This window comes from Mandrillus leucophaeus, unplaced genomic scaffold (genome assembly GCF_000951045.1).
Source record: "Mandrillus leucophaeus isolate KB7577 unplaced genomic scaffold, Mleu.le_1.0 Scaffold167, whole genome shotgun sequence".
NCBI lineage: Eukaryota > Metazoa > Chordata > Mammalia > Primates > Cercopithecidae > Mandrillus > Mandrillus leucophaeus.
Window position 1 is genome coordinate 2623277 of NW_012101665.1, and position 24445 is coordinate 2647721.

At 37.3% G+C, this 24445-nt stretch overlaps 1 protein-coding gene across 1 annotated transcript in view; it reads left to right on the plus strand.

Moving 5' to 3' along the window:
- Positions 1–24445, plus strand: part of LOC105537003 (chromosome unknown open reading frame, human C8orf34) — a 371753-nt gene that overhangs the window by 177751 nt on the left and 169557 nt on the right. Inside the window, 1 exon segment of the mRNA XM_011976495.1 lies at positions 19787–19922. Within this exon segment, the coding sequence (XP_011831885.1) occupies positions 19787–19922 (136 nt within the window).

Here is a 24445-nt window from a genome sequence, read left to right on the forward strand (position 1 = left end):
GAACCTAAATTCGACTATATCTGTGTCAAAAAAGAGACTAAGTTTGCTGGAGGGGGGGAAAAAAAAAGCAAATGTTTAAACCAGAGGAAAAAGAAGATAACTGTAGGTATAAGTGTCCATTAGTTTAGTTTAGTTTAGTTTTTTTCCCCATTACCCAACAGGATGGAGGTTTGAGAGCAAGGTCAGATTATTTCTAGGAAATAAATACTGCATTTTTTTATCCATCCTAATTGTAGTTTGTTTTGGGGCACTCTGAAAGTATTTTAGAGATTGTAAATAAATCAAGCATCCTGGAGTGGAGAGAGTTGTTTATATGCGGAAATAGTGGTCCATAGAGTTAGAAATATATAAATACTTGTTTGGATGTGGGAACACCAATATATTGAAATTGGATCTGGAAATCTATTCAATATGTTTTATATGAAAAGTGTTCCTCCTCATTTCAAAAGTTCTAGGAGATGAACCCCAGAAGAAGTACTGGATGTGTGCTCCCCTGGCTGTGGCTTTATCTAAGCCATGGCTGGAGTCCATCCAGAAATGTTGAGCTGGGACAGTGGGGACAAAGTGGGGCACGTGGTGCTTTGGTGCTCCAGCAGTCTTTGTCTGTGTGTGTCTTCTATGAAAAGCTGCTACAAGCTGACTCCAGTTTTTGTCAGAATATGTTTGTAAAAACCACATGTTGGATCAGAGACTCACAAACTAGATCATATTTTTCCTACCCAAACAATGTTATAATTGTGGTTTGAATTTAAGACACAACATCAATACATCATAGCTGTAATAAATACTACAACACAAGAGAGAAAATTTCAGCCTTTATAAATAATTTAGACTTTTATAAATAATTAAAAATAGCAAAACTGTAAACTCTATATGAAATATTTTATGGTTAACTTGGCTATGTCATAAATTTGGCCAAATATTAACATTTGATAGCTATCAGTCTTTAATTCATAATTTTGCTTGCCATTTTATAACTAGGGAAAATATGTTAGGGAATAATTTGAATGCCCAGGTGTCTTAAAATAAGATGGTTTGGAATCTTAACTGTTTTTCTTCTATATGTGAGTCTCAGCTGATCTTCAACTTGGGTTATTCAAGGCAAAACTGCTCACTGAAGTAATTCTTCGAGACTTCACTATGAATTTTATTCTAAGTAATTTGGGAAAAGAAAAATTGCATGAGTGTTGCATTCATTATCTCTAGCTGTGTAACAAATGACCACATACTTAGCAGCTTAAAACAACCACATTTATTATCCCACAGTGTCTGTGGGTCGGGACTCTAGGCTCAGCTTAACTAGGTCTTCTACTTCGGGCCGTCTCACACGGTTGTGATCAAGGTGCCAGCCAGGGCTCATGGGATCTCTTTTGAAACTCAGCTGGGGAAGGATCTGTCTCCAAGGTCACACAGTTGTTGACAGAATTCAGTTCGTTAAGTGTTGTTGAATTGTGGGTGTCAGTTCCTAGCTGATCATTGGCCAGAGGCCACCTTCAGTTCTTTGTGGTGTTGCCTCCCCCATATTGCAACCTGTTTCACGCAAGTGTGCAAGCCAAGAAAGCAATAGAGAAAGTGTGCCAGCAAAAATGGAAGTCAGTCTCTTGTAACTGAATCACAGAAGTGAAGTCCAATCAACTTGACAGCATTCTTCAGTTAGAAGCAAGTCACTACATCCAGATGACTTTCAATGAGGGAGGAAGGCAGGGATCATGGGACTATCTTAAAGTCATCCTGACACAAGTGTGTTTAGCATATTGATATCTACTAACCTCTTCCTCTTGTTTTCTTTCTGACATATGATGCTCTTAAAGGAAAAATAAAATAAAAGTTGTAAGTGAGAAAAGGACCAGAACATATGTGCTTTTTTTGTTGCTTATACAGCAGTGTGGTAGGTCAATGGTATGGCTATGAGCTTGAGACTTTCATAATAGCAAAGGCATTGCAGTAAGTGGGCACAGGAGACAATATTTCATAAGAAAGACAAATCTCAAGATAGCATCTTTGTTTTATTAATCATGGTATTTAGTGGCTGTGTAAACAGAGTGAGATCAACTGTAGTTCAAAAGGACTGGAGATGACACTGAAGTTAGGAAAGTTGAGAGAATAAAAAAGTAAAAAAGATGAGATGCAAAATGTGGAGTAGCCACAGGGAACAAAAATTGCTGAAAGAGCAAAGATGTTTAGAGACGATTTGGGGGAAGTTTTGCCATGCAAATTTCAATTTAACTATCTCTTTCATAGTGTCATGAAATTTTCTATAAAATGTTCACAGATATCATTTGTGATGGGGTATAGGATCAAATACTGAGATTGGTGTTATGGTAAAAGCAGAGCACCGCTTATGGAGCATGTCTTCTTTGTGTAAGGTACAGTGAATCAGCAACGTAGTGTGAATAGGTTATTGTGTTATGGTCAGAAGAACATTGCCTTAGTGTTCAAATCCAGACTGTACCATGTACTAGCTGTGTAACTTGATCAAACTAAATTCTATTAACCAAATGTCAGATTGCTTAGGCTGAACCTGGCCTACACTGTTGTTTGGCCCACACATTAAACTCTTTCAAGAGTTGCCCAGTCCTCAGCTTACAGTCTTTATTGTCTTATACTTACCCATTTTATTCATATATGGGACCTGCCTGTAATGCAGTAAATAGGGCATTTGACAATCCTTACAGCAGTGGTTCTCAACCTAGCACGGTTAACATTTTCGGCTGGATAATTCTTACTTGTAGGGGGCTGGCCTCTATCAATCAGATCACAGTAGCACTCCCCACCCCATCTTCAGTTATGACAATAAAAAATGTCTTCAGACATTGTCCCAGTGTTGCCTTGTTTTAAGGGGAGGGAGAAAATCACCCATAGTTGACAATCACTGCCTTAGATGTTGTTTTATGGAAGAAAATAAGGTGTAACATTTGAAAGCATTTAGTCCATTTGGCTGAACAAAGTACCATGGACCTGGTGGCTTATCAACAGGAGAAATGTATTTCTTACAGTTGTGGAGGCTGGAAGTCTGAGATCAGGGTGCCAGCATGGTTGGGGTCTGATGAAGGCCCTCTTCTGGGTTGTGGACCACTGTCTTTTTTTTTGAATCCTTGGGTGGCAGAAAGAAGGTGGGAGAACTCCCTGGGGTCCCTCCTATAAGGACACTAATCCTATTCATGAGTGCTCCACTCTCATGACCTGATTATTTCCAAAGGCTCCACCTCCTAATACCTTCACATCAGCGGTTAGGATTTCAACCTCTGAATTTTGGTGGGGACAGAAATATTCAGTCCATTGCAGCACCTAAGAGAGTGATTGAAACACAGTAGACACTCAACAAATGATATTTTTTCCTCTAAAAATGTGAAATTGGGCTGGGCGCAGTGGCTCACGCCTGTAATCCCAGCACTATAGGTGGCCGAGGCAGGTGGATCACGAGGTCAGGAGTTCGAGACTAGCCTGATCAACATGGTGAAACCCAGTCTCTACTAAAAATGCAAAAAATTAGCTGAGCATGGTGGTGCATGCCTGTAATCCCAGCTACTCAGGAGGCTGAGGCAGGAGAATCACTTGAATCCAGGAGGCGGAGGTTGCAGTGAGGAGTGATCGCGCCATTGCACTCCAGTCTGGGCGATAGAGGGAGACTCCGTCTCAAAAAAAAAAAAAAAAAAATTGAAATTGAAATTGGAGAGTAGTTTCTCACACACAGAGTTAACTAGATGTAAGTCGATATAAATTGAAAGACAGAAGACAAATAATATTATGTTAACTAACAAACACTAGTTTGAGAAATCATTTGTAGAAGGTGCATGTATAACACATTAGCTGTATGTACATAAAAGCTGACCCTCAGCTCTGAATTTAGACAGATCAAACTTCAATTCTTGTCTCTTCCAATTAATACTTGGGTACCTTAGGCAAACCCTTTAGACTTCCTAAGGGATCTTATCTATATTATGCCTTATCTATAAAATGGAGACAATAATGACATGTGTATCGTGGTGTTGTGATCATTCACTCATTCATTCAATTTGTAACTAGTGTGCTTTGATGTTTCAGGGACAATTCTAGGAAATCGCGATACAGCAGTGAATATGAGACAGTTCCTGCCCTTCTGGGAATTTATTTATTTATTTATTATTTTTTGAGACAGTATTTCACTCTGTCACGCAGCCTGAGTGCAATGGCACGATCACAGCTCACTGCAGCCTCAACCTCTGGGAATCAAATGGTCCTTCTGCCTCAGCCTCCCAAGTAGTAGGGACCACAGGCATGTGCCACCATGCTCAGCTAATTTCTTTCTTTTCTGTCTTTCCTTTTTTTTTTTTTGTATAGATTGTATTTACTACATTGCCCAGGCTGCCTCCTGATAACTTATTAGTAAATAGATGATGAATAATACATTTATAATGTAATTTCAAGAGATAATAAATGCTATGGGGATAAAGAAGTATAATGGAATAAAGAATGATAGAGGATGCTCTCTTACATAAAATAGTCAAGGAGATTTCTTAGAAGGTGAACTTTGAGCAGACATGAATGTAGGGAGAGAACACAGTATGGGTTAGCTAGGGTTAGCTGAGTTAGAAGGCTTCCCGGGTTGAGAAGGGAGCAAGTACAAGAGACCTGAGGACAGTAACATTCTTAGCCTGCTCCCAGTACAGAAAGAGGCTAGGGCTGCTGGATAAAAGAAATATATTGTGTAGCTAATTGATACATTTTTATATTTTTAATTTTTAATTTTTCTCTTGTCACCAAATACCCACTTTTAGGAAACTCCAAATATGTATCTAATGTAGGAAGTGAGATGAGGTTCTGAGGTGATAGAATGCTCCATAAGATGTTATTAAGGAAGAGCTCACAGAGGCAACTCTCCAAGAAAATGAAACAGAATTGAAAATGGTCTTGTAAAATTCCACTTGGGGTGGCGATGTTTTGTGACTTGAAGTGTAAGGGATGAGAACAGCATGTGAATTCCAAGAAAGCAGCACAGAATGGAAAATGGATTAACAATGTGTCAGACAGGGAGGCAACATCTTGCGGCGTGTGGCTTGCATCTCAGCGATGGGAAAGGTATGTCATGTGCCTGCTCCTCCCTGTGGCACACCACAAGGGAGGGTGAGTTGGCAACCACGGCCAACATACATCAACAGCAATTTTAGTATATGGCCAGCAAGGGTCTTCTTTTGAATTTGTCTCCAAATTTGATTCTTTTATTATTTCTTCCAAAGGGCCGAGCATGAGACAGAAATAAAGGAAGTTTGGAGGGGAGATGAAGAGGATAGCTATGAAACTTAATGTCATTTCAGATTAACCATATTGTTTTTAGAACTTTGACAAATGTGACTGGTGTAATGATATATTTTTTACTTTATGAGCATTAGTTGGTTAAAATTTGCTTCATTAAGAATGTTGCATGATGCAATGAAAATCTCAATATTAATAACACAGAGTTCAGCTATATCTTTTATAAATATTAGTTTGATTTTTTCACAAGAGAGCAACATTTAAAATCCACGTGGAGATGACAGAGAGGAAGGGAAGTCAAGTAGAAAGGACATCAAATGGAGGAAAATTGAAGCAAAAGAGGTCTGCAGAATTAAGGGTTAGTGAAGGAAGAGTAGTGTCAGAGCTCAGGACTTAAGCAAATACAAAGACAAAAGACAAGGAAAGAAAGGAATGCGAGAGTGGAAGATGTCCACCATCCAAATCTTGTTCCATTTGAAATCTAAGAAAAAATAAACCAAAAATAAATCCTGAACTGAAATCCACTAATATGTCAATTTAGTTTTGCGCATTTGTGTTGTATGTAAAGTAAACTGACTTCAGACAGAATCAACTTTACTAATGACAAATTTAGAGTATGGATGCAGAAAAGTTGACTGCTAAAATAGGGACTATAGCAATTAGTACATAATACATTTATCTCTCCAAATGGCTTTTTTGAGTTAGCATATGATGTAACCCAATGCAGAACAACTTATCAAAATGAGCTCAATTAATATTTGTGGTTTGGATCAAGAATCAATATATCACCTATTATGATACAAGGTTCGGTTATTAGGTTTATGGCCAAAACTCATGAGCAGCCAACACATTCATGAAGGACACATAGGAAGTTCTCAACATAGGATCTTATTTATTAACACAGGGGCTGTAGGAGTAGGAACATTCTATTAAATAGGGTCAGCAACTAGTTTAGAAACTAAAAAGAATGAATATGTTCGATGTATCGTTTATAGTGACTGAAGAAATGCTTTCTGTAATATATGGTACCTAACAGGGCTAGCAAAAATTCCATAAGTAAAATGCTGGGATGAGAAAAGCTTTTCAAAAAGACTGACTTACTCTCAAGAAATATTAAATATATAAGGTTTTTTATCCAGAGAAGTGGCCTGGGAGAATTCGAATTGAATAAATATACTTTAAAATGGTAATTAAAATGGTGAGCTTTTGCGAGATTTTGAAGTGTTTTTTATATTTGAAAAAATTACACATTTTTACCCATCATCTTACAATAATCAATAATTTACATAATCCTAGTCTTTTAGGTTAACCAGTCTCTCCTCATGACTACCTAGGTCCCATCCTTGCCTTCTCCAGGTCGACACTCTGAACGTTCTGCCTGCTTTCCTCACTCTGATTTCCAGTTGTATTCCTGAACCCTTCTACCCTCTGTGCTGGTCTCCTTTCCATGGGCTTCTCCTAGTACCCCTCCAATCTGGTCCCTGAGACAACAACTCCTCCTCTGACATTAGCTCTAGATTTTTGTGTTGCTTGCAATGTGTTGCTCTTCAATTAAAGCTATTACTGGGCTTTCAGTTACACCAGGCCAGGCATAACCCTCCCCTGACATGAGTTCACATGCCAGGAATTTCTGTGATGTTTATGAAAGAGAATTGTTCAGTCTCTAACCTCTGTCTGTCAAACCTTCACAGGGTGACAAAAGTTACAGGAAACAAACTGTATACAATATAATCTTTTGTATTTGTGGTGTGTGAAAACTAAGAATAATAAAGATGCACTCTGATGCAGAAACCCAATTTTGGGGAGTGTTTGGATTTGAATTTGCTAGAACTGGTATTTTCTTCCACATTGGAAGAAGAAAACCACTCCCAGATGTCTTTATTTTTCTGACTGATGGAAGAGCCTTCAGAATTTAAATAATGAGGGTTTCAATTAGCAGAAGTCTTGTGATTCATTTGCAATCTAAGCAAACAAATTCTAGTCTACAAATTTTTACAAAAGTTTGTGGTCATCCTGTGTTTGTCTATTGAGTTTGGCTATTGTTGGTTACATTCAAATAAATTAAAAAGGAACTGGTAAGTAACAAAGAAAATCTCGGAAAGTTTTTTACACTTTTCAGTTAACAAGAGAAGATATGGAATAGATGTAAATTTAAATTTATATAAACATGCTCCCTAATTTAATTGGTCTAATCACTTTCTTTATTGATCTCATGTGGTCAAGAAGAGTAAATATTCTATTCACTCTTACGTTATTAAAATGGAAAATTTCAACGCAGTACTTAAATTCCACCAGACCCTCTTTTTCCAAATGCAATTCTAACTTAAATTGTTTTTAAACTAAGGCTAACCTAAAAAGTTAAAACCTATAATTTCTGACATGTATTTTGTTCTTATTACTTATAAACTTGATTATTTATGAACTTGAAGTTGTACTATTCTGAGGTACTAAAGAAGAATGCTAAATTCATATTTAAGGTATGATGGTAAAAATAGAGAACCAACAGAAACATGGCCTGGACATCTTTCCTTCATCTTTCAACCAGAATATGTCTCAACAAAGTGAATTATGTTTCGTTCTCCTTTTTTTTCTTTTCCCCTTTTCAGGAACTATAGCTGTCTCACATAACAAAAATGTTTTCATACATGTTTTATTTAAACTTGTCTAAGTCCTGATCTGTTTTCTTAACATTTGCTTTATTTTTAATGATTCGCTCAGAATATATAACATCTGCTTAAAACCTTTGACCAAACCAGCTTTATCGATATAAATCAACAAACCAATTGCAATGTAGGGAAAAACTGCCATAAAATACTTGTGTAACCCATCACTGAATCACTGTGAAGGGACTAATGTTTGGAAAGCTTTTAATTTTAGTTATAAAGTTTCTTGAAACAGATGTGAAAATTCACTCATCTCCCACATTGTCTAGTTCAAGCAGCTGCAAATTATTTCATGGATTACATTTGAAAGAACGTCCTGGGATTATTTCATCTAGGCAGCTGTTATTTCCTTAAATTAAATCAAAACAATGTTTTTTGTTTGATTAATTCTTGGTTATTTGCTATTGTGTAAAGATGAAAACTCATGTCTTTGGTCATAAATTAGTTTATTTTCCTCAGTAGTGTTCCAGTAACTCAGAAGATACAACACACTTTTAAAGGGTACCTTTAAAAACAAATTACTGTTTTGATCTTCCTAGTACGAAAAGAAAAAAAAATGTAGTACTCTCTTCTTTGTAAGTTCTTAAATATAACATTCATATAATGCACACATTTTACTTGTAAAAAAAGTTAGAGACAAGGAGTGTCACTGCTCAGCTTTAACTACTGGGATGATAATTGTTCCAGGTTTTCTCAGTCAGATGGTCTATAGTTCCATTCCAGACTCCTTCACTAGATCCAGACTTGTCCCTCTGAGTGTCTACCAGACGTCCATATGTATATCTTGAAGATAGCTCTATCTCAGCATGCATGAAACCAAAAGCACTATCTCTTCCTGTATTCCCTAAAAGTGGTAAGATAAAGAAACCTGTTCAGATGGCACATTCAGTTGTTCACTGCATCCTACTGAATCTTCCTCTGAAATTACGTTTCAATACATTTCTTTCTCTTCTTACTCCTAGTTCCTGCTTCGCGCCACATCTCCCTTTTACAGTTTTTAAAATTTTTCCAGTGACTGTTAAGTGCAACAAATATATTCCTTCAAAAACTAATATTCCAAAAGTCAATCCTATGTAAAGATCAATTTATCAGGTGATCAATTAATTAATTACCAAATTACACAAAATGTTAATGTCAACAAATATCAATGAATGCCTAGTCTGTGCTAGACACACTTCTAAGAAACTGAGATTATAATAATAAATGAGAAAGATCAAATTTCTATTCTAAGGTGTCAGAAAAGAAAAATATTTTAAAATAAATGTAATAGGTGTGTGTGTATATATGTGTCTGTATGTAAATGTGTGTTTATGTTTAAGTGCGTGTATATGTGTGTAAGTGTGTATTTGTGTACAAAGTGAAGTAATGATAAGGGCTTTACGAAGAAAATAGAGCCAGATAAGAGTATAGCAAATAATTTTAAAATATTCTCTTGAATAGAATCAATGAATATGATTACATTTACCTCATGAATATTATTCTTAAATATAGTCAATGAACATATTCTTCTTTATATCAATTTAAGGAATATTTATTTAGTATAAAGCAATAGAACATAGGAGAGTTTATTTTAAAATATAATTTTTATTAATATGTTCATGACATATATTCTAAAATAGCACTGTCCAATAGAAAAATAATGAGTTACAAATTGAAATATAATTGAAACAATGTAGTAATTTTAAATTTTCTAGTACTCACATTAAAAAAGGAAAAATAAACAGGTAAAATTAATTTTAATAGCACATTTAAACTGATATATCCATAATATTATCATTTCAACATGTAGTCAATAGAAAAGTTATAAATTAGATATTTGCATTATTTTCTTTGTACTATTTCTTTGAAATTCTGTGTATATTTAACTCTTCCAGCGTAACTCAATTCAGACTAGCTGCATTTCGAGCACTCAATAATAACATGTAGCTAGTGACTCATGAATTCAACAGTATAGTTCTACAGTATATTGAATATATTCACTATATAAACTATATCCATGATATTTAGTTGAATATATAATTGTATAGTCTTACATACGAATATCTTAATAAGAAATGCACTTATAGTTATGAGTAATATATTTATTAATTCACTCACTGATTATTTTAGTTGAATATATTCATGTCATTGAGGAATATTTTATAGTGGTTATATTATTCATAATATTGACTATATTCCAAAAAAGTCCTACAATTAATTTTTTATAAATTTAGCAAATTATTTATTTAATTGGTTTTTAATAAATATACCTACAATTATCTTTGGTTTTTTTTTTTTTTTTTTTTTTTTTTTTGCAGACAGAGTCTCATTCTGTCTCCCAGGCTGGAGTGCAGTGGCACAATCAGAGCCCACTGCAGACTCAACCTCCTGTTGGGCTCAAGAGATCCTCCCACCTCAGCCTCCTGAGTAGTTGGGACCACAGGCATGCCCCAACATGCCCAGCTATTTTTTTTTTTTTTTTTTAAAGACAGGGCCCCAGCCAGGGTTCGTGGCTCATGCCTGTAATCCCAGCACTTTGAGAGGCTGAAGCGGGCAGATTACTTGACGTCTGGAGTTGGAGACCAGGCAGGCCAACATAGTGAAACCCCATCTCTAGTAAAAATACAAAAATTAGCCGGACATGGTGGTGGCATGCACCTGTAGTCCCAGCTAATTAGGAGGCTGATGCAGGAGAATCACTGGAACCTGGGAGGTGGAGGTTGCAGTGAGCCAAGATTGTGCCACTGCACTCCATTCTGGGCAACAGAGCAGGACTCTGTCTCAAAAATAAAAATAAATAAGTAAATAAAGACAATGCTCCACTATGTTGCCAGGCTTGTCTCAAACTTCTAGGCTCAAGTGATCCTCCTACCTTGACCTCCAGCCAAAAGTGTTGGGATTAAGGCACAAGCTGCTGTGCCTAGCCAGTTATCTTTCTGAAACACAGAATTGATATCTTCCTACATGATTATTATAACAATGTCATAATTATTATAATTATTGATTATCTCCCTTTATCATCTGAGACTAAACTCTGTTTTAATATTCCATTCCACTATCCCTATACATCTCAGGCTACAGTCATATTAGCTGCATAACATGTCAGAAAGTACTATTGATATGGTTTGGCTCTGTGTCCCCACCCGTATCTCATCTTGAATTGTAATCCCCATGTGTCGAGGGAAGGATCTGGTGGGAGGTGATTAAATCATGGGGGTGGTTTACCCCATGCTGTTCTGAGAGTGAGGGAGTTCTCTTGAGATCTGATGGTTTAAAGGTGTTTGGAAGTTCCCTCCTTACTCTCTCTCTCTCCTGCCACTAGGGGACTATGTAAGATGTGTTTTGCTTCCCCTTCACCTTCTGCCATGATTGTAAGTCTCTTGAGACCTCCTCAGCTATGCGGAGCTGTGAGTCAATTAGACCTCTTTCCTTTGTAAATTGCCTAGTCTCGGAAAGTTTTTTATACAGTGTGAAAAAGGGCCAATACATAAAATTGGTACCAGGAGTGAGTTACTGCCTAAAGATACCTAAAAATGTGGAAGCAACTTTGGAACTGGATAATGGGCAGAGGTTGGAACAGTTTGGAGGGCTCAGAAGACAGGAAGATGTGGGAAAATTTGGAACTTCCTAGAGACTTGTTGAATAGTTTTGACGAAAATTATGATGGTGATATGGACAACGAAGTCCAGGCTGAGGTGGTGTCAGATTGAGATGAGGAGCTTTTTGGGAAATGGAGCAGAGGTCACTCTTGTTATGTCTTAGCGAAGAGACTGCTGGCATTTTGTCCTGCCCTAGAGATTTGTGGAACTTTGGAGTTGAGAAAGATGATTTAGGGTATCTGGCAGAAGAAATTTATAAGCAGCAAAGCATTCAAGAGGTGACCTGGCTTTTGGTAAAAGTTTACACCCATATTCATTCACAAAGAAAAGATCGGAAATTGGAACTTACATTTAAAAGGGAAGCAGAGAGTAAAAGTTTGAAAAATTTGCAGCCTGACCATGCAGTAAAAAATAAAAACCCATTTTCTGGCAATAAATTCAAGCTGGTTGCAGATATTTGCATAAGTAATGAGGAGCCCAATGTTAATGGCAAAGACAATGAGGAAAGTATCTCCAAGGCATGTCAGAGATCTTCACAGCAGCCCCTCCCATCACAGGCCTGGCAGCCTAGTAGGGAAAAATAGTTTTGTTGGTCAGGCCAGGGTCCTGCACCTCTGTTCAGCCTTGGGACATTGTGCCCTGCATCCCAGCCACTCTAGTTCCAGCCATGGCTAAAAGGGGCCAAGGTACAGTTCAGACCATGGCTTAAGAGGATGCAATCCCCAAGTCTTGCAGCTTCCACGTGGTGTTGAGCCTGCTGCTGTGCAAAAGACAAGAGTTCAGCTTTGGGAGCCTCCACCTAGATTGCAGAGAAAGTATGGAGGTGCCTGAATGTCCAGGCAGAAGTCTGCTGCAGGGCAGAGCCCTCTCAAGGAGAACCTCTGCTACAGCAGTGCAGGTGTTGGCTGTTGCTACCCAGAAGTTAGAAAACTGCAGGAAATTGCTTCAGAGTTTATAAATCTTTTGTAATGTTACTAGAAGTATAGAGATTAAAAAAATAATCAACCAACAGCCCTTGTACCTACAAAGTCCATCCAACTGGAGCTGCTGCTAGAGGAAAATGAGTGGTTCTACCTCTCTTCTACCTGTTAAATCTAGTTACTGCAGCTGCTTGACAAATCTTAAACTTTATGTGGCAAACTAGGTAGTAAAAGAGTATAAGCAATGCAATTCTTAGTTTTCTAGTCTTCCAATACTAGGGGGCATGGAAGCTAGTAAGTGTAGGGGCAAGTGCCAAAAGACAGTAGCTGGCATTTTACCCCCAACCTCAGTTGCTTTCTTATATATTTCATATAACAGTTAAAACATTTATTTTTCTTCTGGGATGGAGTTGATCACATAATATTATAGTTATCTATCTTCTTAACATTCTTCTCCCACTTACTAGACAGTTCAATTTCAAAGCATCTAAACAGGGCAAGTATATTTTTTAAAATTTCCACCAGTTGATTTGTATATTATCCTTCTTTATTACTGTTATCTTAAGAATCACAGACTTCTTTGTTGTGGAAACTATTCCTAATTGCTTCTAACAAATTTCTAGTTTACCAAATTTCTTTTTAACAGACTAAATTTTTATCTACTTGCAATCAAAGATGGTATATCTCCCATATCTATGGCGCTGGGCTGGATATTGTAGAGAATATTTTGGAGAATATCTTAGGAAAGAAGCCCCCAAATAGGAAGGAAGAAAGATAGAGTAGAAGAAAGAGAGGAAGAAAGAAAAAAGAAGGAAGAAAAGGCAGAAAGGTTGTGATACTTTAGGAGAGGCAGTACTTTACTACTTCCCTTCTAGGTGGTTTTTTGTTTTTTGTTTTTTGTTTTTGTTTTTGTTTTGTTTTGTTTTGTTTTTGGCTGAGCCTGAGAATTAAATTGACACAATAGAAATTAAAAGAAGAAAATCCTATGAATTTATTTAATACCAAAACAGTTTTACATGGCATGGGAGCCCTCAAAAGGGGAAATGAAGATGCAAAAACAGAGTCAATCACTTATATACTGAATCAAACAAAGAATAGTAAATTGTGAAGAATCTAATAAATAATATGGGAAGGCTTACGGGTTGAGGTATTTTAAAAGATCTATACAGAATTCTCTCCATCTCAATTTTTTTGTACTTGATGATAAGAAGTTGCTTTTCTTGTAGTATAAGGTGGGTATCTTTCACATAGGAATTTCATTTTTTGTGTTTTTAAGAAACAGAATGAAGGTCAGAGTAATTTTCTTGCACCTGCTGTATTTCAAATGCCTTTAACTCAAAATAGTCAACATGCCAGAATGGCATATTTTTACCTCCTTCAATACCATTGGTATTCAAAGATTCTCAGTTTTCTACGTCTAGGATATGCTCCTGGTATTTCCTCCCTTAAGCAGTATTAAAAAGTCCTTGGACAGAATCTTACTTAATTTGTTTTTCTCCCTTTCCATTTTCATAAACTTTCCAAACTTTCCTAAGTTTAGGCATTTTTGGGGTTTTACTTCCCTTAATTATTTAATCCTAGACACCTGCTCCCTTAAATAATGTTGTTAAGGAAATGGAGCTAGTGAGACCTAGATTTGTATTTTATTTTATTTTTGTTCTTTGTAAATTTAGCATAGATTATTAGTATCCTCCCATGACCAAACCAAGTTTTTTTATGTTTCTGTCACCCTTTAGAGCTTGGTAAGTATTCAGTAGTTATTAGGAGCTCATTGATCATCTTTAAAATAATGAATATTTGTAAAGAAACAAAAAATGATTGGATATTTTTCAGAGTGAGGCCTCTTCTAAGACTGCAGGAGCCAATTTCACTGCCATTGCCACAGTCACATCTGACACTACAAGAACCATAGCAGTTGTTGAAGCAGTTTCAGCTTACAGCACTCTGAAGTCTCCAGTGAACCAGCAAATGAATTCCAGAAGGCTTCTGACTCTAGGGTTCTCTGTTCTCCCACACTGTGACAGTTATTCTGAACTGGAAAAAAGAGGTGCTATCCAGATGGGGTGTGAGGAGCTGCTAGGAAATCTTCAAAAAGTCTCATTAAATACATTCAAATTTGCACTTGAAAGGAGAGTTCTGGCAGGGAGCTTTACTGTTCATCAAAATGCAGTCATAAATTCATGTCTTATTACCTTCTCTACATATGTCAGACAATCTAAAAATGCTTAGATAATTGCCATGGAGCTCCATACCACAATTCTGTATCTTATTAGTAGAAAAATGGTACAGAAGCAAGTAGATAGTTGATGATTTTGGCCTTTGAACATATCCTTAAAGGTAATGAGGGGCCAGCATGTCTGGGCTCCCCAGCCCAGAATTAACCACATAATTCCTTCATATCAGCATGAAACACGTTAGTAAGTCAATGTGGTGTGCTTTGTGGCTCCAAGATAAAAATCGAGAAAGCAACTTTTAGTTCTAATTCATAACAAAATGGCCCCCAAAAGGTGATTGCTTCATTTAAACAAACACTCTTCTTTTACATAATCAATGTCTTCTTTTTAACTGATGTATCCTAAATCATAAAAGTATGATGAGAATGTATGAGAAGCTTAGATTTGAATTAAACCATTTAGCACAATGCTTCTGCAAAACTCTAATTTGCCCACTATCAACAATTATTCGGCCTCTGCTTTTAACGTTTCCAGGAATGGGGTGATCATATCTCCTACACAGCACTGTACAGTATGCCTTTGAGCAACTGTAAATGTTAAAATGTTGTTATATTGATGAGAAACACACTCTCCTCTTATACACATTTCTTCTCTGCCGGCACAGGGGGAACTCTAATATCTCTCTTCTCTATGACAAACCTTTAGATATTTGAAGGTTGCCATTGTGGAAATAAATGAAGACTACACAAATGAAAACAAGCAGAGAATATTTATCTATTTATTCAGAGCTGGTTATAGCATGGGAGTCAGCCACTATCACTTGCATTTACCAGAGACCCAAAGGCATACAGGGGAGTAGGAAAACTTTATAATAATAATTTTTAAAGGGAAGGCTTTGAATATGTTCTGATTGGAAGTTGTTGGCATGGGAAAACTGAAGAAGGGCTAACTAGAAACAGACTATCTTATGCAGTTGGTTTTGCGAGCGCATTTAGCTTTCTTCAGTTGGTTCTGAGTTGGAAATAGGGGTGAAACGAGGGAAACTGATCTTTATTTATGAAGTCCTGAATGTTTTGAGCCAATGGCTGCAGAGGTTGTGGGTCAACGTTCTAATGCTGCATATGATCTGGCCCAGCGCAGTGGCTCACACCTGTAATCCCAGCACTTTGGGAGGCCGAGGTGGGCATATCACAAGGTCAGGAGATCAAGACCATCCCAGCTAACACAGTGAAACCCTGCCTCTACTAAAAAACATAGAAAAAATTATGCAGGCATGGTGGTATGTGCTTGTAATCCCAGCTACTCAGAAGGCTGAGGCAGGAGAATTGCTTGAACCTGGGAGGAGAAGGTTGCAGTGAGCCGAGATCATACCACTGCACTCTTACCTGGGTGACAGAGCAAGACTCTCTCTCAATAAAAATAAATAAATAAATAAAAATAAAAGATCCACCTATTATCTGCATGTATATTTAATCTCCCCTCCTTTGGTTACTCTCTTTTTTTGGCAAAAGGATGTTGGTTAAAAGGTAAGATGAGGGATCCAGAGCTTCACTGCTTGATGATTGTTCACTTGTATCCTTAGTCAATTGTATCACGAGATCTTCTTAATCTTTTTTGTTGCCTCATCATTGCGATCATTTGATGAGAGAGTGGCCACATACAAGCATTTAAGACTCTATATGGAATTCAGTGTACCAGCATCATGGACACTATGATAAAAACAAAAACAATTTAAGTCAATTTAATATTGACCTGGTTCTTCAGAGCCAATGGGGTGACTGACTTGGTTCTTCAGAACCAAGAACTTGAATTGTCCAACCCAGTCTAGAAGAACAAATCTCACAGGTCATGAGAACCAAAATTAGAGAACCAAGTAGTCTTTTGTCAAGCTGACATGTAGACTTTTCTACCATACCTGTTTCACTGATCCAAGTATAGCAAGAAGTATCAGCAATGGTATAGATACCACCATGACTAGTGAAAAAAAATCCAGAAGAATTCGATTATTCAACTATCTTGCCAACAGTTGAGATGGATCTGTATTCCATCTAGGGTAGAGGTAGTATCACTTATAGTTTCTGCCACCATTAGTGATACATGTCTTGCAGTCTTCTGTTTGCATGGTTCCTATTGCTGGAAACTGCTTTGGTTGTTTGTATAAACAATGAATCAGTAACTCCTCCAAGTAAAGTGCCTGAATCCTAAAGGACAGCCTCATTTAGGAGCTTGCATCAGAGTTAAAATTTCCAGCCTTGATGATCTATAGAATTAGGGTGTCTGTGTACTGGTAAGATTTGTAATGTTATTTTTATAGTACATGACGTATGTGTGCATAAAGCAAGCAGGACTAGCTATCTAGATGCAAGGAAATTAGTATCTGGTAGGAACACACATGGATCCAGAAAAAAGAAATTATTCACGACCTGAGGTTGGGATCAAGGCTGTTCATTAGTTGGGTTACACATGTGAATCTCTATTAGTCTCTTTCAAGTGACAAATAATTGGTTCCTCTTCCTATGAAGGTTGTTGAATTCAAATTTATAATTACAGAGATTCTAACTAATCGATTATAATAATAGGGTGTGTGTGTGTGTGTGTGTGTGTGTGAAAGGGACATTAGCAAAATCACAGGTTGATTTATCCATGTAAGTTCAAGTGGAAATGCCATTGGATTTAATTCCCTGTGGTCTCATTTGATGAGACTGAAATTTTCCAAGGGTTTTTGATTATGGTAGTTTCGTGAGGGATAGCATATCCAGCAATCAATGAGCTTGAAGGTTACTATTTAGGATAATCCAAGATTAGTGTTAGAAAATGATTATGCTCTGATAGGAAATTTTAATAAGAATAAAATGAAGGAGAAAAAGAGTCATGGTGGGTGGGTGACTATCAGGGGTCTTTAGAAAATGAGAAGAATGATTGTAATTAAGTAGATAAAAAACAAAATGGCAATTACACCAGAGATCTTGATCCAATATTGTGGGGAGAAGCTGTCTACTCTCTGAGGTCATTATCTCCCTCTGAAGGTCTTGAGTCAGCTGTCTACTCTGAAGATTTAAGATTGTTACCAGTTTATCTGTACCATGATGAGTCATTTCATGGAGGAATTTAACTAGTATTCATTTGAAGCCATCTGGTTCCACCAAAAATGCCACAGGTTATCGGAGCAAAGCTAGAACTGGTTTTTGTTTGTTTGTTTATTTTATTTATTTATTTATTTTTTCAGAATCAGGGGCTAAATGTTGATATTTTATAATGGTATCTTATAATTACTCCAGAGATTTATTCTCTAAAATTTTAGATAGGTTCATAACCTTGATTAAGGCTGCCTCTTTAGCAAAATAATCTGTTAGAACATTTCTTTTAGCTTCTATATTGTTTATATTTTCATTAGCTTGGATCTTTGTAATGACTACATCTGTATGGAACAGGAGTGTATCTAGAAGTGTTTTAAACATCTTCTCTGTTTGATGGAGGTTCTAGCAGAGTTAGAAAACCCTTTGTTTCCAGAGCACCCCAAAGTCATGTATTTTTTTAAAAATTACCTGTATATATATTACTCTGAGGTCTTTGTCCAGTTAACGAATTCAAGTACGTACAATATTTCCGCCATCTGGACTAATTTTACCTCCGATAGAGGACTATATCTCACAGACACATAAATTAGTGGTAGCATACTCTGCTTGATAACCTCTAGTTTCAAGTTTTGAAATATGATCCAGCAACAAATAATATTTGGTCAGGGTTTTCAATGGCAGTTCTTAAAAATACTGAAGTGCAGAAAGTTTCCTGAGGTAAGAAAATCATGGGTTCACTTCTTCTGGTAGGGGCAGGAGAGTAGCAAAAATAGGGTGTTCTAGTGGAACAGTAATGTGAGAAGGAGAGAGTAACAATCTCTCATGAGTGTTTAATGCTAGTTGAAAAGTGTTGTGTGTTCAGAGGCAGTAGTAATGTCTGTATTGCATGAGGAACCATGAGATCAAGAGGAGAGTCTGTAATTAGCTCTGCAGAAGCACCAGGTTTTGAATTGGCACCTAGGCTCTTAAACAAGAGGACTAAGCCTTGGTAACCAGGTCAAGGTAATAAGTTTTTGATGATTCTTATGAAGTTGAGTTAAAACCCTAAGTGCTTATGCACAAGTAGGCAACAAGGCTTTCACTTGGGATGCCTATGGAAGAAATCTGTTGACAAGCCTTCCTCAGATTCCAGAAGGCCGGTTCTTGATTTAGACTGAGTTGTCACCATCTCAGGATCAATTTATTTGACCCTCGTTTGTAATATCCGATTAAAACATGCAATCCTCCTGATTGTTTTTTGAGGGATCTAGGATGTTTTTATGATCTTTAGTCATCAGAAGACAGTGATTTTCCTCCTCACATACATTATGCCTTCAATAATGAATTAGATTTTTGTAAAAATTATGATTTATCTTTTGAAACTTTATATATCTTTAGTGCTAAAGCTGAGAGCAAGTAATTGGAATCTTTTTTACAAGCTTCCTTGTTCTCTGAATGAAGTGGGAGATCATATACATATTGTAACATAGCTGAATCTCAAGAGAAAATTTAGGTCTTTTCATTTTTGATTGAGGACCTGGGAAAAATAGAAGTGGGCTTCAGTAAACCTTTGGGGCATGACTATTCAGGTTTACTGTTGTCCTCCCCAGGTGAAGGTAGAAAGCAAACATTGAGAGTGAAAAAGGGGAAGATGTCAGTTATATTTTGATTGGAGGTTGTTGATGGGGAAGCTGGAAGCAGACTAATTAGAAGCAGAGGATTTATGCAATTGGTTTTGAAACATATTTGGTTTTGTGTGGTTGGTTCTGAGTTGAGAACAAAGTTAAAAAATAGGAGAGCTGGAAGTCATTGACCAAGTCCTGACCATCTGGGGCTGATTGCTGCAGAGGTTATAGTTTGGCTTACCTGGTGGGTATGGCAGAGGTTGTGTGTCAGTGGTCTGTGGTCATAAGTGCTCTGCCCACTCTCCATATATTCAGTCTCTCACCGTTTTGTGTCTTGTAAATCTTCACATATAATTTGTCTCCAACTACGTCTAGAAATAATTTGAAAAATAATTGATATATGTAGTTAGATTTTTGCAAAGGGGATATATATTGTTTTGCTTAACAAACTAATGGCAGATACTTGAAAACATGAACTTTTCTCCTTAATTCCACTAGAGTTAATTTTTTTTCTCTGTAATTGTTTGTGTTGTTACAGAGGATCTTAATGATTTAAGAATGGAGGGAGTAACAACCCTGGTACCTTCTGGGAGCAAATTTAACCAAGGCCGTCCTACTTACCCGGCTGAGCCTCAGGCCAAGGTCACACTGAACATCTGTTCAAGGTGTGCCAGGTAAAAGACATAATAGGTATAGTATATATAAATATGATCTTGATTTTTAAAATCTAAGATTTTCATGCAAAGATTGTACTCTTCTGTGTTAAGAACATCTTTTCATTCCAGTGATCTTTTGTGCTAATATTGGCAAGGGAGTTAGTTATGCAGTTTATCCTGTGCCCAATGCCACTCACACCAACAATGAATCAAAGAGTTTAGATTGTCTTCACTTCACAGCTTGAGACTATTTTATGTCTTCTGTCTCTGAATTTCATTCTCTGTCCGCCATTCTGTTCTCTTTCAAAGAAGATTTAAGGGCTCTGAACATTCAAAGCCACTTTTAAAGCACCTGCATGGAGGAAGAGTTTGGCCAGGTACAGTTTAAGATCTGATATTATTGACCTCTTAACCTGCCCCTCATCCTGTTCACCTCCTGGAAAGAATTTAATCAGCTTGACGCTTTTCAGTTTTGGCAGCTGGAAGCAATCTTTGCATATACTGTATGTGGCCAAAGAAGTAGCTTGTAGTTACTGCCAAGTCAGCTCCCAGTGCTGGTCTAGCAGAAACTCACCAAATAGCTAGAATTCATTCTTTTGTAGGAACTAAATCTCATTTGCAAAGAGGCTTTTAAGCCTGTTTAAATGATAAAACAAGCCTTCTAACCCTTATGTAAATGGTCCAGATTAGCAAGAACAATGTACTGGCTGGCCAAATTTATCTCCTTTTCTTTATGTCTAGCTGCTCTATTGTACTGTTTGAGAGGAGATTAACTGCTTGGATATAGGGAGGGAGGAAAGTGTAGGAAAATCAAACCAGATTTTTGTAGCTTTTTCTCTTTTGCTTTACCCCTTTGGAAGTTTTTTTAATTTTCACAGGCTTAGAAAAATAGAAAGGACAGCTCTTAGAAAATCAGGGATGTTATTTGAGGCCATTTAGAGAAATGGCATAGCATAGTGAAAACAGCAACGGAAACATTGCTTCAGACAGTAATATTTGGTGGTTGACTTTTTTTTGTAGGGCTGTGAAGAGAACTTCTAATATTTATGTGATGATATTTAAGCATCCTGAGTGAACACAGTCATTGGTGGATGAGTTGTATGACATTTTGTTATAAACTTTGTAGTATAGTTGTACATTTACATTATGACTGGAGAGGGGTTGATGCTTGGTTCATGTCGTTTGTAGTAGACTGGGATATGAGGTGTTTGTTTTTTCAAAACGGAAAGTTTATAAAAAATGTTTTTCTAATAGATTGAGGATTTGAACTGCAAAAGGACCAAGCACATTTGTAGCCCTAAAATTGTCATTCAGCTTGCCAATGATAAACTGTAAATCATAAACAACCTGCATTTAAAGTCAGAACATAACAGAATTTTTCAACAAACATTCAATGGAATAATAGTTGGTGGCATGTACTACATTCTTGCTATAAACCACATACTATTCTAAAGACATTAAATGTGTAAACTGATTTAATTTGCAGATAATTCTCAGAGTTAATTACTATTACTATACCCATTTTATAGATAAGAAAACTGAGGCATGTATTGATTGAATAACTTGTCCAGAGTAATACAACCAATAGGTAGAAAAACACAGTTTGAAACTTAGGCAACATAGGTTGACAGTCTACCTACTAGTCATTCTGCTTTATTGGTAAGCATCAAGCTATTGTCTGAAGGTGAAGATGGAGGCCTCAAATAGATAAAAACAATGAGATAGAAAGTGATTTAGTTGTTTGAAATGATGAAAGTTCATGACTGTTTTGTTGGAGAATAAGGCATTGTTTTACTTTCAAAAGCAAAGGAGAAATATATTGATTCAGATAAATGTGGTAAACAGTATGGAAGAAGATTCTAGACTATTCATTTTAGAGCAGCTACTATAGCTAGAATTTAAAGAAGGAAAAACAAATATCAGTTGTCAAGAACTTTAGAGAATCTGAGATTTTATTGCATTTGGAGCTTTATATTTATAATATATATTTACATATTATATTATGTTTTATGCATACTAGGAAAACTCATGAAACACCTGGGTCAGAGACCAAGGACTTTACTACTTACAGCAATAATAATAACCAGGGTATTAGCATCTTCACTGGTTTCCTGAGCCAGAATTCTCAGAGTAACACAAATAGTGCAAAAGATTATATTATGTAAGAGGAAACTAAACTTAGAAAATGTGACTATTCTGTAAGAGACCGTTAGCACTCCTATGTGTTGCTCCAGGGAGGGCCTCCATCTGTATCCTCCAAGGCTGTGTGCTAGATCAGCAGTCCTCAACCATTTTGGCACCAGGGACTGATTTCATGGCAGACAGTTTTTCCATGGATGGTTGATAGGGTGGATTTTGAGATAGAACTGTTCCACTTCAGATCATCAGGCATTAGGTTCTCATATGGAGCATGCAACCTAGATCCCTTCATGCATGGTTCACAATAGGGTTCATGCTCCTGTGAGAATTTATGGCTGATCTGCCAGGAGGCGGAGCTCAGGTGGTAATGCTCCCTTGCCTGCTGCTAACCTCCTGCTGTGCCAGGAGGTTCCTAACAGACCACAGACCAGTACCAGTTCATGGCCTGAGGGTTGGGGATCCCCATGCTATACAAATATTCTTGAACAGATGATCTTAAAAAAAAGGCTATTAGTGTCTTTAAACATGAGAGACACATGGAGAACTATCTCCCAGTGCTACTTTGGGTAGATTACTTTTGTCATGCATTGATGTGTTTATCAAAGCTTTCCATCATTAATTCTCCAACACCAATCCATGTCACTGTCCCACCTCTCTTTTTGCAAGTAAGGTATTTAAAATGGTGAGAATTATACTTTCTAAGCAGGGCTGAGCAATTATCAGAGGCAGAAGTCATAAGCTGAATCACGGTGGGGAATGTCTGGTTGTATTGTGTGTCCACATAGTACTTTGAAATACCACTTGATTAGTGTCTTAGTCTATTTGGGATGCTATAAAATACCATACAGAAATACCATTAACTGTCTTATAAATGACAAGTATTTATGTCTCCCAGTTCAGGAGACTGAGAAGTCCAAGATCAAAGTGCTGGCTGATTCAGTGTCTGGGGAGGACCTGCTTCCTCATAGACGGCTGTCTTCTCATGGTGTCCTCGCATGGTGGGAGGATGAGCTAGCTTTCTGGGGTCTTTATTATAAGGGCACTAATTTCATTCACGAAGGTTCCATCCTTGTGACCTAATCACCTCCCAAAGTCCCCACCTCCTTATACTACCACACAGGGGGTTATGTTTCAACATATGAATTTGGGAGTGGGCACAAACATTCAGTCCATACCAATTAGTTACCAATCTCACATAAAAAAATCAGGATATCTACCTTCTCTTAAAAATCAGTGCAGCTTATAACACTGGGTCTATATTCTGGAGAGATATCACAGTAGTAGCTTCCTCCTTCTCTAGACCCTGAGGCCAGCAGTCATCCTCCAGTGCACTTCGGTTGGTCAGCTTAGCTTCATTCATTTACACTATCTGTCTAAAGTCTGGAGGCCTTTGTTTGTAACCTCTGAACTGTAGAAACACCGTGCAAAGGGGTAAAGACTCTCCCTTTTCCTTCTAAGCATTTGATAAGTGAATCTATGAAATAAACGCACAATGGCAGGTTAACAGGAGAAAAGGTCTACAAATTTATTATGAACTAAGCGGCATCACAGGAAAGAAAAGTGAATACCCAAAAACCTAGTGAGATTCAAGAGCTTAGATACCCTCTTCATAGGGGAGAGGGTAAGGGGAATGTAGGCAACTTAGGGGAGACAGAATGATTTTGGGAAAAGAAGAATGAGTCTTTGGGACAATCAGTGATAGCTTGTGAGAAGGTTTACCTGGGCATGGTGTCAATTCCTAGCCTCCCTCTCCTGTGATAAAAGTTCATCTTCCTTGGTTAATGAAACTCCCAGGGAGGTGACTGATGGTAATGATGAAGTTCCTTTTGGAGAATCTGTCTTTAGGCAGATGAGGGAAGTTCAAAGCAAGCCTCTTGTTGCATTTGCTGTTTTCTAAGTGCCTTCAGCTCAAACTAATCAGTATACCAAAACAGCATATTTTGGAGTTGCATGTTCTAATCTCCTTCAGCTAGAACTTCAAGGGTAAGCAATGAATCAGGTCTGGAAGAATGCAGGTGAAAGAGCCTGGCCAGGCCAGTGGGAGAAGGATCCAGTGCCAAGAAGATACAGACAGCATTCCAGTGTCTCAGAGTGTCAGGTTATGGGCACGAGTTTAAGGCAAGCAGCCTGTAGTCTTTAGAGCCAGGTAATCCTTCAGAATCCAGAGAGAGTGAGCCAGTCAGAAATTCAGTGCTGTAAATCAGACCAACATGTAGAAAAATGACTGCTTCATTTAGGGAACTGCGCTCATCCTCATTGCTTTCTTTCTCAGCATCTATATTTTGTGGGGAAGAGACAGATGAGAGGAGAATGCAGAATTCATGGAGCAAAACCAGACACTGGATTTTAACCTTGGAATCAGGATTTAATTCCAAATATTGCAGGATTGGAGATAGTGTGGT